At 40.6% G+C, this 19,425-nt stretch overlaps 1 protein-coding gene across 5 annotated transcripts in view; it reads left to right on the top strand.

The window, feature by feature from the left end:
* limk1a (LIM domain kinase 1a) overlaps positions 1-17,433 on the top strand; it is a 45,309-nt gene extending 27,876 nt beyond the window's left edge. For 4 of the 5 annotated variants that reach the window (XM_063907186.1, XM_063907187.1, XM_063907188.1 and 1 more), the window contains 13 exons: positions 8,381-8,490; positions 9,588-9,803; positions 10,091-10,196; positions 10,338-10,543; positions 10,990-11,176; positions 11,407-11,493; positions 12,822-12,953; positions 13,176-13,235; positions 13,679-13,744; positions 14,165-14,333; positions 14,498-14,553; positions 15,336-15,493; positions 15,820-17,433. In XM_063907186.1, coding sequence (XP_063763256.1) covers positions 8,381-8,490; positions 9,588-9,803; positions 10,091-10,196; positions 10,338-10,543; positions 10,990-11,176; positions 11,407-11,493; positions 12,822-12,953; positions 13,176-13,235; positions 13,679-13,744; positions 14,165-14,333; positions 14,498-14,553; positions 15,336-15,493; positions 15,820-15,988 — 1,722 coding nt within the window. In that variant the 3' untranslated portion in view covers positions 15,989-17,433. Of the gene's footprint in view, positions 1-2,692; positions 2,928-8,380; positions 8,491-9,587; positions 9,804-10,090; positions 10,197-10,337; positions 10,544-10,989; positions 11,177-11,406; positions 11,494-12,821; positions 12,954-13,175; positions 13,236-13,678; positions 13,745-14,164; positions 14,334-14,497; positions 14,554-15,335; positions 15,494-15,819 lie in introns of those variants that run through there. The other variant, XM_063907189.1, reaches the window with a different exon arrangement.
* The last annotated feature ends 1,992 nt before the right edge of the window (positions 17,434-19,425 follow it).

Genomic DNA, 19,425 nt, shown 5'->3' with positions numbered 1-19,425 from the left:
AACCAGGTTAAACAGAGTATTGCAAGACAGGAGCATTTGGTTCAGTGCCTTGAATTTCTTCTGACATTATCAGTGGTGTTCCAATCTTTTCCTTCATATGGGGTCCATTTTGAGAAATGGAGTTATCTTTAGGGGAGTTGGCCACCAACCCAATGGAAAGTCCCAAATGTTCAGAGTATGAGGTCCCACTGGTGTGAGGTAACTCTGTGGTTGAGTGGAAATCTGCAGTACTTTCTAAACTAATCATTGTTTTGCCTTTAAGTGAAAACAGACAACTGTGTAATAAGGTTTCTGGAAATGATATTTCTTAAGATGTTGTTGCTGCTCAGGTTGTGACTCACAACAGGATCGGCTATTTGTTTCACCGGTGGCTTTTAACCCAACACAAATGTAGTGTAGTAACTTGTTTTGCATAATATTAGGTAAGAGTTGTGCATTAGGTCTCCTAAGGCAGGTCAGAGTTCAGGCTCAGTGTCTTGCTTAAGGGAACGTCAGCTGGATGGCTCAAGGCTGCCATTGTGTTTTTCTAACTTAATCAGTATCAACACTGAGTTTTAGAGAGACAATAACCTGAACAATGACCTTAACTAAAGTGAAACTTGTTTAGCATTTCCTCTTTCCAGAGTGGAAACTCTGAAGAAAGCAGCCACTTCTGGGGGTTGAAATCCCCACCGTGGATTGACTGTGGGCTGCAGGGTTTCACTTCTGAGCTGACTGCCAGCAGGTTTGAATTAACTCCACCACAACAAATGAAAATGTAACTGGTAAAACATTTCACTGCTGCTACCAACGATGACAATGTGTCAGTGTTGTTCAGGCTGTTTTGCTGCCCCCACATAGTCAAAAGATCAGTTATTGAAATGAAATGGTTCAGTTCCCAAAGATTCATTAAAGGTCACGTATGTAACACCTTTTCAGATATTACTGTAACATTTGTACATGCTGTCATACTGCCTGCCTCAATATAGCTGTATTCAGCCTCTTTACTGCTGATTCTCCCAGTTGATCACAGATGCTGTATGTTGGTTCTGAGGAAAAGGCACCACAGACACTTGTTCTTATTTTTATGATCTTTACTTTTGACGTGATCTGTTTTTCAGCATACAAACAGCAGACATTATTTTAATGATATAATAAAAAGTCAAATCTAGATGAAAGTGGATGTAAGATTGGATTGTACGTAATCACTCTTACATGAGGAATTGTTTTGTGGGCTGCCGTTGTGAAGCCTATAGTATTGTGTTCCTGCCATTGCCAAACTGAAAGAAAAACTGGATGTGTGGATTTCTCTGGAGCTGTTACTATTGCAACTTCCACCCACTCTAACCTAATCAGTTCTTCTGTAGCAGACATCTCTCTGAGGTTTGTCTCCACTGCTTTCACATAGGAACAACAGGCAGAAAAGAGGAGTCTATATATATCAGCCCACTCAGATGGGCCTCTGAATGATTGACACATGGCATGCAGGACATGTTAGGGACAGGAACAAAGTGAGACACAGAGGCGGAGAGAGGAGGGTGGAAAACATAGTGACGCAGCAGCCAAGATAAACCTGTGAAGAGAGATTAAACAAGGAGGTAGAGGAGAAAAAAAAAAAGAGCAAAAGGATGGTGATGATAAGTCAGCTAAATGTCACTAAAAAAGATCACACAGGCATTAAGCATGTCTTCATTTGATATCAATGCTTTGAAATTGTGATCTTTTCTCTACATTGAATAAAACACAAATACCTTATCATTCTACATGTGACGAGAGGCTGTCTCTGTTGAAGCTGGGATTCATGGCAGTTTCTTAGTTTCATTTTTTATGTGGTAAAACCCTAATGTCGTCATCTGAAAAATGTGGAACAGGATAAAGAGCTGATCTACTGACAAAAAAAGGACTTGTTGGTCAGCTACACAATTTTAAATGAATCCATTTTTAGTAATCAATTCAGTGGTTTAAGTACTATTATAATAAGTAATAGTCTCACACATTTTCTTGTTTCATCCTATCAAATTCAAATATTTGCTGCTTTCCTGAGTTGAATATAATAGTTAGTTGGGGTTTTAAATGTCATGCAGTCAAAACAAGATATGTAAGATATCACCATAGGCTCACAATATTTGTAATTGTTTTTTATTTAACAATTGAACAGTTAATTAAAAGAATGATGGACATAGCAATCATTTATAATTTCTGCACCTGTAATAAGGACATGGTATAGTGTTGAAAAGAACATAATAACAAGCACCTACTGTAAGTTCAGATATTTTCTACAAGGTTCAGCCCTTATATGTTTACCATCTGCATGCCTTTAGCAATGCAGATATGCCTTAGATTCCCTATAGCATAATGAATACAATATACAAATATATTCAAAAGATTTATTAGCTAATGAAGATGATAATTCTCCTACATGGTGTCCCATAAGTCAAGCCTGTTACTGTCACGCTGCTGGTTTCACTGGTGTTGAAATGTGATTGCAGGAATGGGGGGCAGCATGGAAGAAGAGGGGGAGTGAGGAATTTACCGAAGACACCAGGGGGTAGAGGGTGGGCGTCTGATTGCATTTGTGTGGTTGAAGCAGCCGGTCGGCGCGTGTGCAATAGTGGGCGAGGCTTAACCGGAAACGATGAGGTCATAGCAACAGCGAGAGAGAAGAGGGAGGGAAGGGGGAGAGCCGGGAGGAGTGACATGGATTCAGAGATGAGCTCAGCTGCAAAGGCGTGGGCTTCTCTCTCTCTCTCTCTCCTCCCTCCCCCGGCTGCTCCGTCTCTCCGGCCGGTTTGGCTGCTGCCGGTGTTTTGTTGTGACATTGGGTGAATCGCCTGCCTCACTAGAATGAAGTAGAACAGCAGGGAGAGTCACCAGCTCTTGCTGACATGGTGGGAGACTTGTTTTTCTGGAGCTTCTGCTGTCTCAGGCTGTGGAAGAGAGATAAGAAGGTGAGGCTGCTGCTGCTCTGGGTTACGGGACTGTGATGGGTGATGTACACGAGCCGGCAGGAAGGCAGTCTGCTGAAGTGGCAAATTGTGCGCCGGTTGCTCTTGCAGATACTCTTTCCATCGCTTTCATTTTTAATGTGTAGCTAAAGTATGATACTGAATTTATGTTTGTATGCCATTTCCAACTGGGTCTGTGTAGTGCTTAGTAATTACAGATTTGTCCCTTTTTTCTGTGGCGCACAAGCTTTCTCTTTTTTCATGTCATGAAAAACTGATGAGCAGGCATGCTATTTTTAGAGAGCATTCTTCCTCAGATAAAAGTAGGATTTAAAGTGTGTACACATTCAGAGACGGACCACAGTTGTCTTGTCTTATAACTGTGTTGCTGGGCAGTTGTATTTTTATTTACCACCTACATTCAGGCCACGCTGTAAACCACAGGGCATGTGAGACTTCCAGAGAAGAAGCTGAATACATTAGAGCATTTCTGAAGCTGTATACTGTGATACTGTACTGTTTGTATGTGGGGGGATTCCATTCAGACAGCATCAATGTGACCCACTGTCTTCTCTCTTAGGCCTTCACTGTAATTGTATTTGCTGAAATGATGTGACTGTAGAAAGCCTAAGAGGGAACCAGGATTATGTCTTTCTTTGACTTTATTTCTACTGTTTCAATCAGTGTATTTGTGCTTTAGGAATTCCTTTTGACACACTTTTGGGATTTGACCCAGTTGTAGTGCTCTCTGTGGGGAGTGTCGGGTACCTATTGCACATGCTGTGTTTGACTTTTTTTCTTTGAAACATGAGGTCATTTCTTTAAACACAATTCTAAGCTGCGTGTTGATTCTGGAGCTTAGTCACATGTGTTTTTGAGTTTAGCCAAGGAAGGAGGCTTTTCAGGTGAAGTTTATTACATCAAACATGAGGTTAAGCAGAGCCAGATCTCCCATAATTCAGCCAGGCCATTCAGAAGCACCTTCAGCAGTGATGTTATGAGCTCATCATTCCACATTTAGCCGGAGCGAGGTGAAGTCAGAGGGTGAAGCCGATGTTTATGTGGGACTTGTTGAGGTTAGGAGACCTCATCCCTGATGAGATCCTGCTGAGGAAAAACACATTGCACACGTGTATAGAGCATGTGTATAAGTCATGTCAGATATATTTTGTTCCTTATCACTTCTAAGCTTTGTGTTCAACAGAAGCTTATTAATCTGGTTGAAAGGAACAATATTTGGCTATGAAGTGTAACTTAATTGTCCAAAACAAAGGATATGTAGTTTAAAATCATAGATGGCAAGGTAAACGCCAATAAATATTGATGTTAAAGAGACTGGAAGTAGTTGACTTTTTTAATCACATTTTCAATTTAACATATTAAAATAATTGGTTAATCAAATAATTGTTTAAGATCAACCGAGTGATGTTTTTCTAACGAGTCCCTGAGCATTATAAGCCCAGTAACAGGATGTCTGACGAGTCAAAAGTCAACTTAACACATGATTTAATTATTAAAGAAGTTAAACTGGAGGTGAAAATATTTAAAACGTAAAAACTAAGCATTTCCAATTTCCTTTTATGATAATTGGACTAAAATGTCTGGACTATGATACTTTTATCAAACCAGATATCGATGCATCAGTGGGTAATAATCATGTCTGACAAATATTTACATCTACTACAGTCTGTGTAAACTCCTACATGTCTCAGATGTTTCAGCTCCCTGATTCACTCAATCACTGAATTTATCCTCTCCTTCATTTTCAAGTAACTTTTCTTACTGTCATTTAAAAGTTGGCATCTATTGCTGCTCTTCTTATGTTTCACGCCTCTTGAAAACAAGGGAAATTATATGAGTAAAAGGAAAAATGTCTCGGGGAAAATCTGAAATGTGTAGAACATTACATCATGAGGCAATAAGGAACTGAATGATTCAGTTTGAGACATGAAAAATATGAAGGGTGACTAAAAAAAATAGCAGAGAGATTGAGAGATTTTTTACTTAACGAAAAGTAAAAAGATGTATTTACTTGGTATCGAGTGTTACTTGTTTACTTAGACCTTATCACTTTTAAGTTATCACCTCAAATCCTAACACTTACTCAGACGTGTTAACTCATTAAAATATCCAGAGAAGTGATTAGGCAGACCTGAGCTCAGGAAAAGTCAACACGTGTGACTGATGGCCTCAATGAGTTGTCAAGCATCCCTGACTTTCTACCAACATGTTTCTGAGCTGTTTAGTGTCGCTGAGAGCATTAGCACTGACATCAAGTCCTTTAAATCACTTAAAAGGGGTTTTTCACATTCCACAGCTAACTAAAGGTCACACATATATCATTTAAAAGAAATAAAGCTTAAGGGCCCTGACACGCCAAGCTTCCCAGCCAGCGCCTTTAGTTTTCTTCACTGGGAGTGATCACCAAATAAAGAGGGCAAAAAATAAAAGATTATCTTCTTAACTGGAAGTCAGGAATCCATAGGGGGTAAAAGAGGAAAATAAAAGGGTCATAAAACAATCACCTGAGAGTTTAGTCATATATTATTTTACTTTTCTCTTATGTTTTTCTGGAAAATACTATATATTTTTCTTTGTTTGAGGGCTGGTTGTACTAGATCTTCCAGTTCAAAAGTTCAAGTTTGCACCACAATTTTTTTTTACATCTCCGATGTTGCCAGGTAAAACTACTACGTGCAAATTTAGAGCGAAAGATAAAAGAGATAATATGAAATATAGACATGGCTGTCCTGATCCTTGAATAAAAACTGGGGTATTTGAAATGACCTTTCACCAAAATAAACCAACACACCGCCGACCTGCTTCCCTTTCCCCGGGAGACATGTGTACACAGTCTGGTTTGTTGTCACTAGAAAAGGAGGCTACATGACCAGCTAAAACACAGTCACACACTCGTGAGTAGGATGCTGTCCTCTCTTCCTGCTAATACACAAATCAGGGAATACTCTCTGAGGCCTGAAGGCGCTGTGTTAGTACATGTGATGTTTATTTAATCAAGCTGTCAAGCAATCACATGCTTTATTATCACATGTATTACCTGTCAGTTTTTATACCTTAACTTTGGAGAGGAAGCAGGTCCTAAAAACAGCAGCTGTCGCCTGTCAAATGGGTTTTTAGAGACATGGTTGGGTATGTGTGTGTCATGCCTGCCTGCCTGCCTTGCCAGCAAATGGCAGCCACAGTGTCAGGTTATGCAGAGCCACACATCCTTTTCATCAACGTCCAGCTGTCCTCTCTTCCTGTCGTAACCATTTGCAGGCCGGCCCCTGAGGAACTCACAGAGGGAAAACATATACACATTTGCAGCTTCTTACTAACAGCTCGAATACAACATTGAACTTGTTGTACTGCTTTTAAATCATCTTTCCACACACAATATTCCTTACTTTGGTTAAATCCTCAGATATCTTTTAGTCTTTACTCCTCTCTCTTTCATTCTTTCGTTTTTTCTAATGCATTGTGTTTATTCTCCCTGGCGATGTCCGACAGTAATTGTTTATGAATCCATTTTATGAGGCTGTTTGGAGGAAGGAATAAAGAAATTAAGTCTGTCAATACGCCATGCAGCTGTTTTCCTTCCTTGTCCATTACAACGTGATTACATCTGTTTCCTCCTCTGGCGCTCTCTGCTACGATGTTGTGTTGTCAGCTTGAGGATAACCCTCCAGTGCAAGTTGCCTGTTCTGTGTCCTTTATTTTGCACAGTCATTCTACATAGTTCTCACTCCAAAGGCAGGAACATTGAAGCTGGAAAACCATTGATTCAGAAATCACAGTAAATCGGGATGTTGTCTGTGTGTGAAGCCAAGTGGTGGCATGTTCTCCTGATATCTAGCTGGAAGGTACTGCTCTGATTAATTACTTAAAAAGCAGTTAATGAATCTGCTTGTACAGCGTCTTCCTTTCTGCAGCCTGAAGGCCGTCAGCATGTGTGTATCTGTCGTTGTGTGCTCGGGGTTTCACTGCTGCTCTGCAAGGAGGGTGGGACAGCAGACATATGGCTCTATAAATTGATTTGATTGATTCTTTGATCTTCACATTTTCTGCCCTTTTCTCTGTTACACCATTTTGTTTCCACATAATGGACCGTTTAGAAGTAGCATTTCGTACTCTGGTGGATTGTTAGTTCTGCAGTTACTTTTAAGGCTGCTGCACAGAATTATGGCTTTGTCCATGAACTGATATTTAGCTTTTTGGTAATGTTGGTTGGATATTTACAGAAAATACAAAACTGTGAAACTTCTATGATTTAGGTATTTTCTGTGTTGTAATATATTTAAACTTTGCCTAAAGAAATGCCAAAATATATTAGATTTTTATGGTTTGCATTTAATTAATTGTTCTTTGTTCAGCATCCTTTCGGTAAAATGCCCCCCCCCCCCCCACTCTTAGTGGGGTAAATTAGCATTGCAGATCATCGCAGCTGAGAAGTGCTGTCAGAGGGCCCACTCCATTTTTCTGCCACTCAAAGCAAAAAATTGGACCACGAACGCAGCCTCTAGGGAGCGAACATCTCTGGCGGACTCGACCTTTGGTGCTTAACATCTCTGCTCATGTTTAATCATAGAAGTCATTAGGCATTTGAGTGGGTTGGTCATTTGCATGGAACGGCGCAAAATTACCTGAAGGAGTTAAAAGCGGTCGATATTGATATATGAGATTGTGTGGGCCATCTAATCGATGTCTCAGTCGATCAGAGTCGTAACAAGCAAGGACAAAAAGATTTAAAGAGCAGCCAAAAAAAACAAAGGTTGTTACACGCTGAAGTCTTATGATGGTTTTAAACACTGTACAACAGTAAATGGATTTAATATTCTGAAATATTTAGCTGATAATGTAGATATTTAGCAACATTTGCATTGTGTAATTTGTGTGTGAAATCACCAAAGGTCAACTCTACAATGTTCAATATGGATATTGAAGTATTGGATCAGAAAGATCTTTATATATGATTTTCTCGATATCACACAGAAATGGCTGGATTTGATGTTTTAATTTTTTGTGATTTATTTGATCATTTTGGTTTCCCCCCGTTGGTCTGTAGAACTTCTAGATCTGAAAGCTCCAGCGGCAGCATCGTCCCCTGATCTGCCACTGTGATTAATCTGCTCTTGGCCTGCTCTGCTTTTTGGCCATAACTCAATTCCCTCTCTTGTTTGTAAAACTGCCCTAAGCTCAGACGGGGGTCTGGAAGCAGCAAATTCAATCTCCCAGCTCTCAGTATTACCCTCAACGACCAGGCCTCGCCCTACTTCCACCAGCTGTTAAAGCCTCATGTTGCCTGTTGCCTACAGTAACATCACAAACGCTGTAGTGGATTCCCCCCCACAGTGCTTTCCACTCGAGATCAGAAAAATATAATTTTGACATTCAATTACATCTTTTTTCAAATACACAGCAGAATGTCCTATTAACTGTGTCTTGTCTCTCAACAGGTCGCAGGGGAACAGAAATATCACCCAGAATGCTTCACCTGTCTGAACTGCAGGACGTTCATCGGTGATGGAGACACTTACGCTTTGGTGGAGAGATCCAAACTCTACTGGTGAGCCACAAGCACAACATCAAAAGACATGCAAGCACAAGAATATCAGTGTCAAGATTCAATTCAGACTGAGATGGAAACTTTATTTGTCTACAGTCTCATAAATCGAAGCTCTTTTCAGTTTGTGGTATGTTAGCTCTGTCTCTCCGTAATTTACCAAACGGTTATTTTCTTTTTTTAGTTTTAATATTCTCTCTTCTGAAACAAACTAACCCACTAAATCCCTTTGAAGTGCAGTATAGCCACAACAACGCTTCCAAAGCTGCAGTTGATTGACACAATCTTAACTGTATGCAGCTTATTTTGGGCTTCAAAGGGCTTTTTTGGAGACATAACGACCAACTGTGGTGATAAATGAGTCAATGCATGGTGGAAACTCACAGCAAGCACAGCTAACAGTCCCAGTTTAGACGGCTCTAATCATAAACCTTGGAAAATCAATCAAAAAGTCTCCTGTTTCTTTTGGGATTCAGGTTCAGGTTGTTCTTTTCTTGTGTAGCTCCGGGGTTGTGTCAGTGTGAGAGTCAGGGTTCAGTGTGCAACAAGCTGCACTTTACAGAAATACATAAGAACAAAACAGCCTTTGTCCTCTTCTGGGAGAAAGTGGAAGTGGATGATGACTATGTGATCATTACATTTATTGAGAGGTTTACCAAATTGAGTCAACGTGTGCTCTGTAAATTATTGCAGCTCTGGTGTAATCGTTTTTCATTCTTTCATAGCTATTTTATTAGTCTGAGCGTTACTCATGGGGTATAATAGTGAGCTCAGTGTTTTCTCAAACATTTTGTCATCAACATATGATGCTGTAATGAGAACCTAATGTTTCCTTATGATCGCATCGACCCTTAAGAGAGAGAAACCTCACTCACATGTTCTGGTTTCTAGCTGCCTCTTTCTCATAACTTCCCATTAGGGCTGGGTATCCACAACAACATCCACCATCCATACTGTACTTTTTGTGTAATGTGATCCACTTTCTGCCACAGATCTTTGTATTTAAACTGGTAATTAAAAATCCATGCCATGTATGCCGTGCCAGAATTCTCAATATTTTCTAACACCCTCACTCTTCTTCAATGCTTCTCTTGCTCCAGTGGTCACTGTTACTACCAGACCATCGTCACACCGGTGTCTTTGCCGGACACGCCATGCTCGCGGATCCCTCACACGGTCACACTCCTGTCCATCCCAGCCTCCGCTGAGGGAAACAACGGACGCAGAGGGCGAGGTTTCTCCGTGTCCATCGACCAGCCGCTCAGCCCGACCAGCGGCTACAGTCCTGACCATGGACCCACCATCAGAGTCTCCCAGTGAGTCTGTCCATCTGTGTCTGTGTGTTTGTTGAGGATTGTCATTGTGTGAAGAGAAGAGAAACTAACTGAAGGAGAGGTCAGTACGTTGGAGGAGACAGGATGAAAAAACCAGACAGTGTGATAGATTCATTTAAATGATACGATAGAGTGGAAGGAAAAGGAAATGAGCAGAACATATGAGTCACTGTAATTCAAATGAGCTGAGACTTTATCAGATCTCAGGTCTGTGTGCAGGAAGGTGCTTGAATTAAGATTTTTTCTTCTGCTTGTTCTTCTTCATCCAGGGTGGACACAGAGTGCATCAGTCCAGATGTGAAAAACTCCATTCATGTTGGAGATAAGATCCTGGAAATCAACGGGACACCCATTCACAATGTCCCTCTGGATGAGGTAAGATTTCACCTCACTGTAAATATGCAAATGATCTCATTGTAGCACTACATAAAGCATTTCACCAGACTTCTTCCATGAGAGCATCTCTCTAGCTTTAAAGCAATCTCAGCGGCTCTAATCTGAACTCGTCCTCTCCAGATCGACCTGCTGATCCAGGAGACGAGCCGTCTGCTGCAGCTCACCATCGAGCACGACCCTCACAGTCCAGGACAGGAGGGAGGCTCTTGGGAGGCTGAAGATCAAGTGAACGGCCCCCTGACCACCCCTCTGTCAGAGGAACCCAGCCCCATCCGGCCAATCACACAGCCCCCCATCCCAGACAGCCTAAGATCCCGCATCATCACGTAAGACACTGATTTTAATTATGCTAATTGCAGATTTGCTCTACTTTGTACCATTAAATATTTAATGGCCAAAAAAGACTGTATTGCTTACGTGTAGTTTCATACCATACTGTGTTAAAGAGTGAGGAACACAAAAATAAAAAGCAGAAATGTTATCTGTTTATTTAAAGCAACCAACGGCTGTTTTTTTTCTCTGTTTCTGATTAATCATGTCATATTGCGGGTAGAGTTAGTGTCATGCTTTGTCAAGTATATGGGGTGGGCACAATAATCTCAGGCATGAGCCTACCACTGTATGGTCAGTGTGTTGTACTGTCAATAAATGTCCTGAAAAACCCTCAACTAAATAATGATAAAAAGCAGCAGCACACACAAATCAAATACTCTGCTCCCCTCTGTTCCATCCTTATATGCCTTTCTTCTCCTCTTCCTGTCCACCCCTCCAGGAGGAGCTGCAGCATTGATAAGTCACCCGGCTCCAGCAACGCAGCATCCCCCATCTCGCAGAGGAAGGACATCAATCGATCAGAGTCGCTGCGCGTCGTGTCCAATCAGACGCACCGCATCTTTCGCCCATCTGACCTCATTCATGGAGAGGTGCTGGGGAAGGGCTGCTTTGGACAGGCCATCAAGGTAGATTTGTGGCAGAGACCCATATAGCTGTATGTAAAACACATGTTGTGTTTTAAAGAACAACTGTAGTCATACAAACATTATCCAGAGGGGGGCAGCATTGAGATAAGTAAGAGAAGTGTTGAGAGGCAGGAGGACATACTGGAAAAAAATGTGTCTCCCATGCTGACAGACTCTCCCCTCAATCTGCCAGCTCAGCTTAATTTTTTGTATCATTGTTTATGTTATAGGTGACCCACAAGGAGACAGGGGAGGTGATGGTGATGAAGGAGTTGATTCGCTTTGATGACGAGACACAGAGAACATTCCTTAAAGAGGTGAGTGGAGACAGACAATCCCAGATGTGACGTCATTAGGGAGTGTGAGGTTTACTCAAGTTATCTTTTCAGAGGTTGAATCAACTCTGTCAACAGACATCTCAATAGGTGCTGACCTGAGATCATAGAAAAACACATTTTAATAAATATTTCCTTGAATAGCCTACCATGTTTTATTCCGAACTGAGAGCAGTCAGTAACTTTTAAAGTTAGTATAATCAGTTTGTTGAAGGTGTTTAATTCCTGGACTAGCTGGGAAAATCTGTGCTGAGGAAGTAAAACTAAAATGTTTTTTTATCAGTCTTCTCGACCAAATAACAGAAATCACAGCTGAAAAAAGACATCAAAGAAAGTGTTAACAGTTCTTTCTCCCAAAAATTATGGATGAGCAAAACTTAGTTTGCCCCCCACACAAAGCATCATCTTCCTCCTTCCATTCATCTGAAAAGATAACAGAGGATGACTCAGACTCAGAAGTTTAGACTCCTGTTTAGACCCCCTGGAGTGATCTGAATTGCTTCTGTTCCTGTTTAATGTTCAGTATTGTAGAGTCATTCATCCAATTAAAATCCTTCTATTGGGATGTTTGAAGTTCTTGATAATTGTTCCCGTCTGTGTGGACTATTGAGTTTATTTTTAGGTTACGATATCACAGAGTCCTTGCTTTGTAATTGGTATAACGGCTATAAAAGAAACCCGACCACAATGAAACCTGATGATTACTCCCACTGGTTGTTTGTTTGTAGGTGGCCCAGGTCTCACATTACTGAGTCTCTTGTGATCTTGTTTAAGAAAGGAATGCACCAGGCATGTTAGACATTTTTAGGATAATATTTCAGGGTTATCGGTGTGTGTAATAGTGGCCTGACTCCTCTTCCTCCTCACCTCAACCCTTGGAGAGGGGAATGTTTATGCAGTGTTATACTGCAGACATACTGCAGTCATGCTGCGCACACTTACTGTACACTCTGAGTTCATTTAACTATGCCGGATGTTGCTCTGTTGCATTTTAAAAAATCTAAGTATAAATCTGACAAACCGGAGAGGATAGAGCTCATTATTCAAGACTGTCTCAGATTTTTCCAGACGTCTCATCACCCTTCTTAGAACAAAGTAGCTCCTGGCCCAGAAATAGTCCAGAACAAAACCCTTCAGACACAACCAGGGAGGCTGTTTCGTGTCAAGATACGCTAACGAGCTGCTGGCTGTAGCTTCGTATTTATTTGTCCATGAGAGTGGAATCAGCCTTTACTTTCCAATGGCATGAAAGCAAGTACTGTGTCCTCGAGCAGCATTCAGTGTGTAAAACTGTGTCGTTGTTTCATCAGGTGAAGGTCATGCGTTGCCTGGATCATCCAAATGTACTCAAGTTCATCGGAGTCCTCTACAAGGACAAAAGACTGAACTTCATCGCAGAGTACATAAAGGGAGGCACCTTGAGGGAACTCATCAAGAAAATGGTGAGAGGGTACTGTGTGTGCGTGCTTATGTGTCTACGTCCTATTCGGTATTCAAAATGCATTCAGTAGACCGCTTAGTAATAGTGAAGATCATTTTATTTGTGTATATTGCCTCAGGTGAAGCCTTTGCAGATGGTTCTGTGCTTAGATGGTTTTATGTCATGATTACTCAGCATCTGTGACTGAAGAAAATAACATTTAGTTGTACTTTTTTGCTCACAGGACATAAACTATCCCTGGAACCAGCGGGTCAGTTTTGCCAAGGACATAGCTGCTGGAATGGTGAGTTCAAGGGCCCAAAAGTGTCTTTGGTTTTAATAGCTACTGTACTTCTGTGAAGTCACCACAGACAGTAATATTCCCTGATATGCAGCAGTACATTGATGTGTATTGCTTCTTGTTATTTTCCCTGCTGCTTCCCTCTAGTGGTCTTGTTAGTGAACTGCAACCCTTCTGTTAATAATGGGCACTTTAGTTTCCATCCCCCTCTATGGAAATGATCTCAAAGAATTCCTGCAGGATTAGACAGTCAGTTTTTCCCTGATATGGGACAATGTTGACTGTCATGCATGACTGGATTATTGTATTTTCAACATGAGCTTGAGAGGAAACAAGGCAGGATTGTTCCTCTTGGCATGGGTTTTAGATTACCACTAAAAGCCTCTATCCCTTTATTTTTTCTGACTTTCTGTCCTCTCCTATCTGTCCATCTATCTGTCATTCAGACATATCTGCATTCCATGAACATAATCCATCGGGACCTGAACTCACACAACTGTCTAGTTCGAGAGGTAAGACGTGTGTGTGCGTGTGTGTGTGTGCGTGTGCGTGGACATACCTATGTATGTGCACAATGTTTTCTTTGAGGATTTAATACAGGTCACTTGTCAATTTAAAAACAAAGCAGAGTTTTGTTAGCAGTGGCTTTAACAGACTAAGCCTTCCTCCGAAGTAACTTGGTAGCGGAAACTTCAAGCTTACCCTGCCCAAACAGAGACGGTACATGTGTCACTATCGTAAAGCTCATGACTGGAAAAATCCACACAAAGTTAAATTAGCTTAGAGTTGAATTTTAAGCTTGTGAATGAGATTGAACCTAGTTGCACACTGCCACATTGAAGCTTGTATCTCTTTCATCCCTCTGTCAGGCAGTGTCTATGCTTAGAGCATAACTAGAACATTTAATGACATGTTTAATTTTCTTGGTGTAGGACAACACGGTGGTGGTGGCAGACTTCGGGCTGTCTCGCCTCATGGTCGTCGACAAGCATGAGGAGAAATTGACGCAGGGTAAACTGCCCGGCCTGAAGAAGCCCGACCGCAGGAAGAGATACACGGTGGTGGGAAACCCTTACTGGATGGCTCCTGAGATGATCCATGGTATGACCTCTGAATAATCTCTTTAAATAACATGAATACTTATTTATTCATTTAAACCCATTCACACCTTCCTCAGATAGAGAGAACTAAAATCAATGCAGTACATTTGTTGTGTAAGGTGGCATTCCTGCTAACAGCCTAATTTGATACTTTTCTCTTCCCAGGGAAGAGCTACGACGAGAGAGTGGACATCTTCTCCTTTGGTATCATGCTCTGCGAGGTGAGGGACCTTTCAATGTTGGTGGTAATAAAAGCCAAACCAGGTTTTGGGTGTTTTTAGAAGAGGTAATGTTTGATTAGCAAAATTAAAATTCCTAAATAGCTTTTTCCCAAAGGCATCACATTCTGCTTACAGGTCATTTTTACATTTGGTTTCCTTGTAATTTTAAAATTAAATCCTCTTGACAGTTTCAAAACATCTAATTTAGTTTGGCCGAAGTTCAGCGCCTACAAAACATTTTTTTGTTAGAATTTGCCAGCAGTCATTCAGCCATAAGACTCATTTTAATTTATGCACAACTGCTCTTCACTCGATTTCACTTATTCGTCAAAATTCTACTTACTTTATACTTCACATATTTTGACAGTGATCTGACCTCAATTATTTATAAAACATTTCATTTTATGATGGAAATGTTTTGCTTATATTTTCTTTCCAAATAAAAATCCAGCCCTAAAGCGTGGTAAGCCTTTGTCCTGGCCACACAACATCCACATAATTTAGGCTCAAAAGTTTAATTCAGCGGCTCAGATCCCCAGAGTATGACTTCCCCAGATGGGCACCATTAACCAGGGAATACTAAAGGGATTAGAGGGAGCAGAACATCAAAGTTGTCTTCATGTGGTTTCTGAGAGGCCGGCAGACGGTGGTTGTGGTCTGCTGGTAACGATCAGCTTCAGTTTGCAGGTTTTTACTTGTTTTCAGCAGATCAGCACAGGAGGATCCAAGTTTAACTTGTCTTACTCTTGTTCTCTCCTATTGTTTTTTCTTGGCCTCTCCAGATAATTGGCAGGGTGAACGCAGACCCAGACTACCTCCCCAGGGCGATGGACTTCGGACTGAACGTGTCTGGCTTCCTGGAGCACTTCTGTCCCCCGGATTGTCCCCCCGCCTTCTTTCCCATAGCTGCTGTGTGCTGTGACCTTGATGCAGACAAACGGTCAGACATCTTCAATAGATTCACATTTGTTTGTGATGTAAATCTGCCTAACATAGTATATTTAGTGGCACATTTTAAACTCAGGTGCAATCTTACAAATTATAAGTGTCAGCTCTTCAAAACATTCCAAACATTTTATAAACAGTCATTGTAAGTGTATTTTTTAATGGTTCTGAGCAGCATTATGCCCTCCATTGTTTTGTGTGCTATACAACTATGATCTTTAGCAACTCATCCTGAATCTGTCAGGATGAATATCTAGAATTCTTGCCTTAAAACAAATGAAGAATATGTTTTAAACTGAGATCTGCTTTCTTGATCTTTAGGCCCGCTTTCTCTAAACTGGAGGAGTGGCTGGAGAACCTAAAGATGCACTTGGACATTGGTCTACCACTGGTGTCTAAAGTGGATCAGATGCACAAGGCCTTCTGGGAGAACCACAGCATACCCCGTCCTGAAAACGGCCTGCACACCCACCCCGAACAGCCGGAGTAGTCCTTTAACCGACCAGAGGGGTGGGAAATAAGATTAAACTCCACACAGGCAGCGATCACCTGCCTCGGGTGTAGCAGTGGCTGGAGGTGTAAATACTCCTCCCTGTTTACAGCTGCGGGCGTAGCCTGGCTCAGGCTGGCAGAACAAGTAGACTCGGGGAAAAGGTGGATCTGAAAAGCCACCTGTGCAAGACGCACAAACACACACATTCAAACTCAAATCAAGAGACATTTACTACGACAGCTTCATTTTGCTGCACCTGATGCTAAAGTGGAACATGTCATATGCAATCAGACCCAACTTTCAACTCATGACTCAAATCTTGAATCCGTTTATCTAATCATGAGGTGTCATTACATTCAAAATGACTTACTGTAGTGTATGTATTACGGTAGACAAAGGCAAACTTCCTCTACATTGTGCGGTTTTTGTTTCCAGGTTTCTGTGTGACTTTGATTTTGCTTTTCCAACTGAGCTTCTGGAAAACGCAAATGCCTCTGTCGCTTAAGACACAAAAGTCAACTTGCTGTCAAACTTGTAAAAGTCAGACAATAGCTTTAAATAGTTCACTGAAGAGTGCATGGGTGTAAATAATGCTGTCAGGTCATATTTCATCGTTTCCCTATGACCCAAGACACATCGAGACCTACATGTGTCTGCGGCCCCTTTCCATCATTTAATGTGTAGCACTGATTTAACATTGAGGTACACATCTTTTGCATACATTAGGTACGTTGTCCCCTAATTTTAAGAGCTGTTAGCGTATCTCATCCACATTCAAATGGCATCTTACACATTCAAACACATAAAAGTGTACATAGCTGCCGACATTGTAAATGTTTTAAATATTGTAAATGTAAAGACATATTTTATATACGTACGCTACATCGCCATATTTTTATTGGCCGACCAGTTGAGAATTAGGGAGAGTTAAAGTTTGACTGCAGTCAAAAGGGCACAGCTGAAAGTTGTATGGTTTGTTTTATCTACATTGTCACCCCTGTGGCAGGTAAGACGTTTTTAGCTTTTGAAACAAGAAGAATCTTATCACAAAATATCCCCTACCCTCAGTTCAAGCTCAGTGTATGTTACATTCTGTCGTTTCCCTCCATCAAAAAAGTGTTTCTTAACATTTGATCGGTCATCTTTTTAATGCGCTGCAGTACATTTCACTGTAACACTGGATTATCTAATCACATCAAAGTTGCTTAACTAAATCTGCATTTTATGATAAAAAAATGATATGTACTTTGGACATCTTTAAAGGCAATCAATCTATTAATTACTCACTCTTGTCTCATCATGTACTGTACATTAGTTCAGGTGTGGGGATAATATCACCAGGTACTGCCTCGGCGTGTCAGCTGTCTGTCCACATGTTTGTCTCTCCTCCTGTTCTGTTTGTTTACATGTAAAAGCAAACTGTAAATATCACTATATATATATATACGTCTGTCCTTGCATCTGTCTGCGTGCATTGCATAAATAGGCTCACTTCTCAGAAATAATCTCTTCCACTGTCAGATTTCTCTCTGGCACCTTCTGACACAAGTTTTCTGTTTCTGATCAGAACTTTGTTATGTTGTTTTATTTCCTGGTGTTGTTTTCACAAGCTGCATGATGTTCAAGCTAGGTCTGTTCAGTTTGTTCAGCTTGCTAATGCTGTAATTTTAAATAAGAAAACAAAGAATGAAGGATGAAAAAAAAAAGTTAACAGAGAAAGACAAGCTAAAAATGAAATGGGGAAAGAATCTGTTTTTATATATAACCACTGATATCTTTTTGTATAGAGTTGAGTACTTTAATTTGCACTATATTACCAAATGGCTGGATGAAGCCATGTTTGTTAATTTCCTCTCTTGGGCTACTTGTGATAAGGAAATACATTATCTCGGTTCAGGTTGATATATGAATGCAAGACACTGATGGAGCCTTTCACCTGTAAAAATGGTATCTGGGAAATTCATCCTCTTGATAGCAAACAGTTCTCAGTTATTTAGATGCATGCATTTTGATTGACTCTTAAATACGGCTTTGGCAGGAGCCTGCTGGACCCCTCTGTGAGCTAAAGTCATATATCTATAACTATTTTTTAATTTGCAAGCCTTTTTAAAAGTCTTTGCTACCAAGAGGATGTCCCAGATCTGCCTGCTGCCTACAGACTAGTCCTTTGTGAATGATGTTTTGTGTTGTTTCTGACTGCTTGGTTTCGTATGTGATGCCCACAGAGGCTGCAACCACTGCTGGTCTTTCTGATAATAGAGCACTTAAGCTGGCCTTTCTCACCTCTCACCTCCTCATCACACTCTTTTGGCTCAGGGCCGTACTTTTCCTCAAGCTCTCTTCACAACTCTGTTAATTCAGCAGCTTAGTAGAAAAGCAGAATTCAACAGCACCAGCGAGACTTAAATAGCATGTATCCTATTTCAATGTGTAGGCTGATAACATAAAACGTGCTTCTGCAAAACCATGGGCATGTTGCTGCACATGAGTGGCTTTTCCATGTTTCTGTCTCCGTTCATGTCCGAGCCATGTCGAGCATGTCAGGTGTGTCAGTGAGGACGTGTTAGGGTCAATGAGAATGTCGCCGCAGCACTTCTTTGCAAAGGATCGTTACCTCTGAACATTGCTGTGCCTTTGTTGTAAGCTAGCCTTGCCAACGACTCGAAAACGTGAACTGATTTCCTTTTATATGTATCATTAAGTGCAAGCCTGATTCAAGTGGATTGAATATCATTGCTGATAATGTTGTATGAGATTTCATCTTGTGGTGTATCATATTTATATTTTCCAGATCTTCATTGTTAGTTTTGATATTTTAATATTATATTTCTTTTTTTGTCTTTATTTAATTTTTTTTACACAAGCTGTGAAAACAATTCTGCACTTTAATCCTGAACCTGAACATTTAGACTCTGAGGAGGCGACTGTTTTTTTTTGGTTTTTTTTCTTTCGTCACAGCTGAAAATAAAACTGTTGCTTCTAAACCAAGCCAAAGTCTCAACGTGTTGATTAATGACGATGTTTCTCACACACTTTTATTCTCTTCATGTTCACTCTATCATTAGCCTTCCTTACATGTGTACGTACTACTGACGCAAACACAGAGAACAAAGTCGGAGGCTCCGATAATGTGTACAAAGTCAGTTCACGAGAAGATCACTGTATTATCATTAGTACATTTATTCAATACATAATAAAAGTGGTAAAAAAAACTGCTCTTATTTATCCAAAATAATGAATTATTTGGACATGATGTAACAAATAGTCCACTAGATGTCACTATTTATCTTCTTGTTTATGTATAGTGAGATTTAAGGATAAAAATACAGGTACAATAGTATAATACAATTTAAATAGAGCTACTTATCTCTGGTGGCACTATGTACATACAATATTCCTTAGTGAAAGTATTGCACTCAAAATACGTTTTATTT

This window comes from Eleginops maclovinus, chromosome 18 (genome assembly GCF_036324505.1).
Source record: "Eleginops maclovinus isolate JMC-PN-2008 ecotype Puerto Natales chromosome 18, JC_Emac_rtc_rv5, whole genome shotgun sequence".
Classification (NCBI taxonomy): Eukaryota; Metazoa; Chordata; class Actinopteri; order Perciformes; family Eleginopidae; genus Eleginops; species Eleginops maclovinus.
This window is presented reverse-complemented; position numbering and strand designations above follow the sequence as displayed.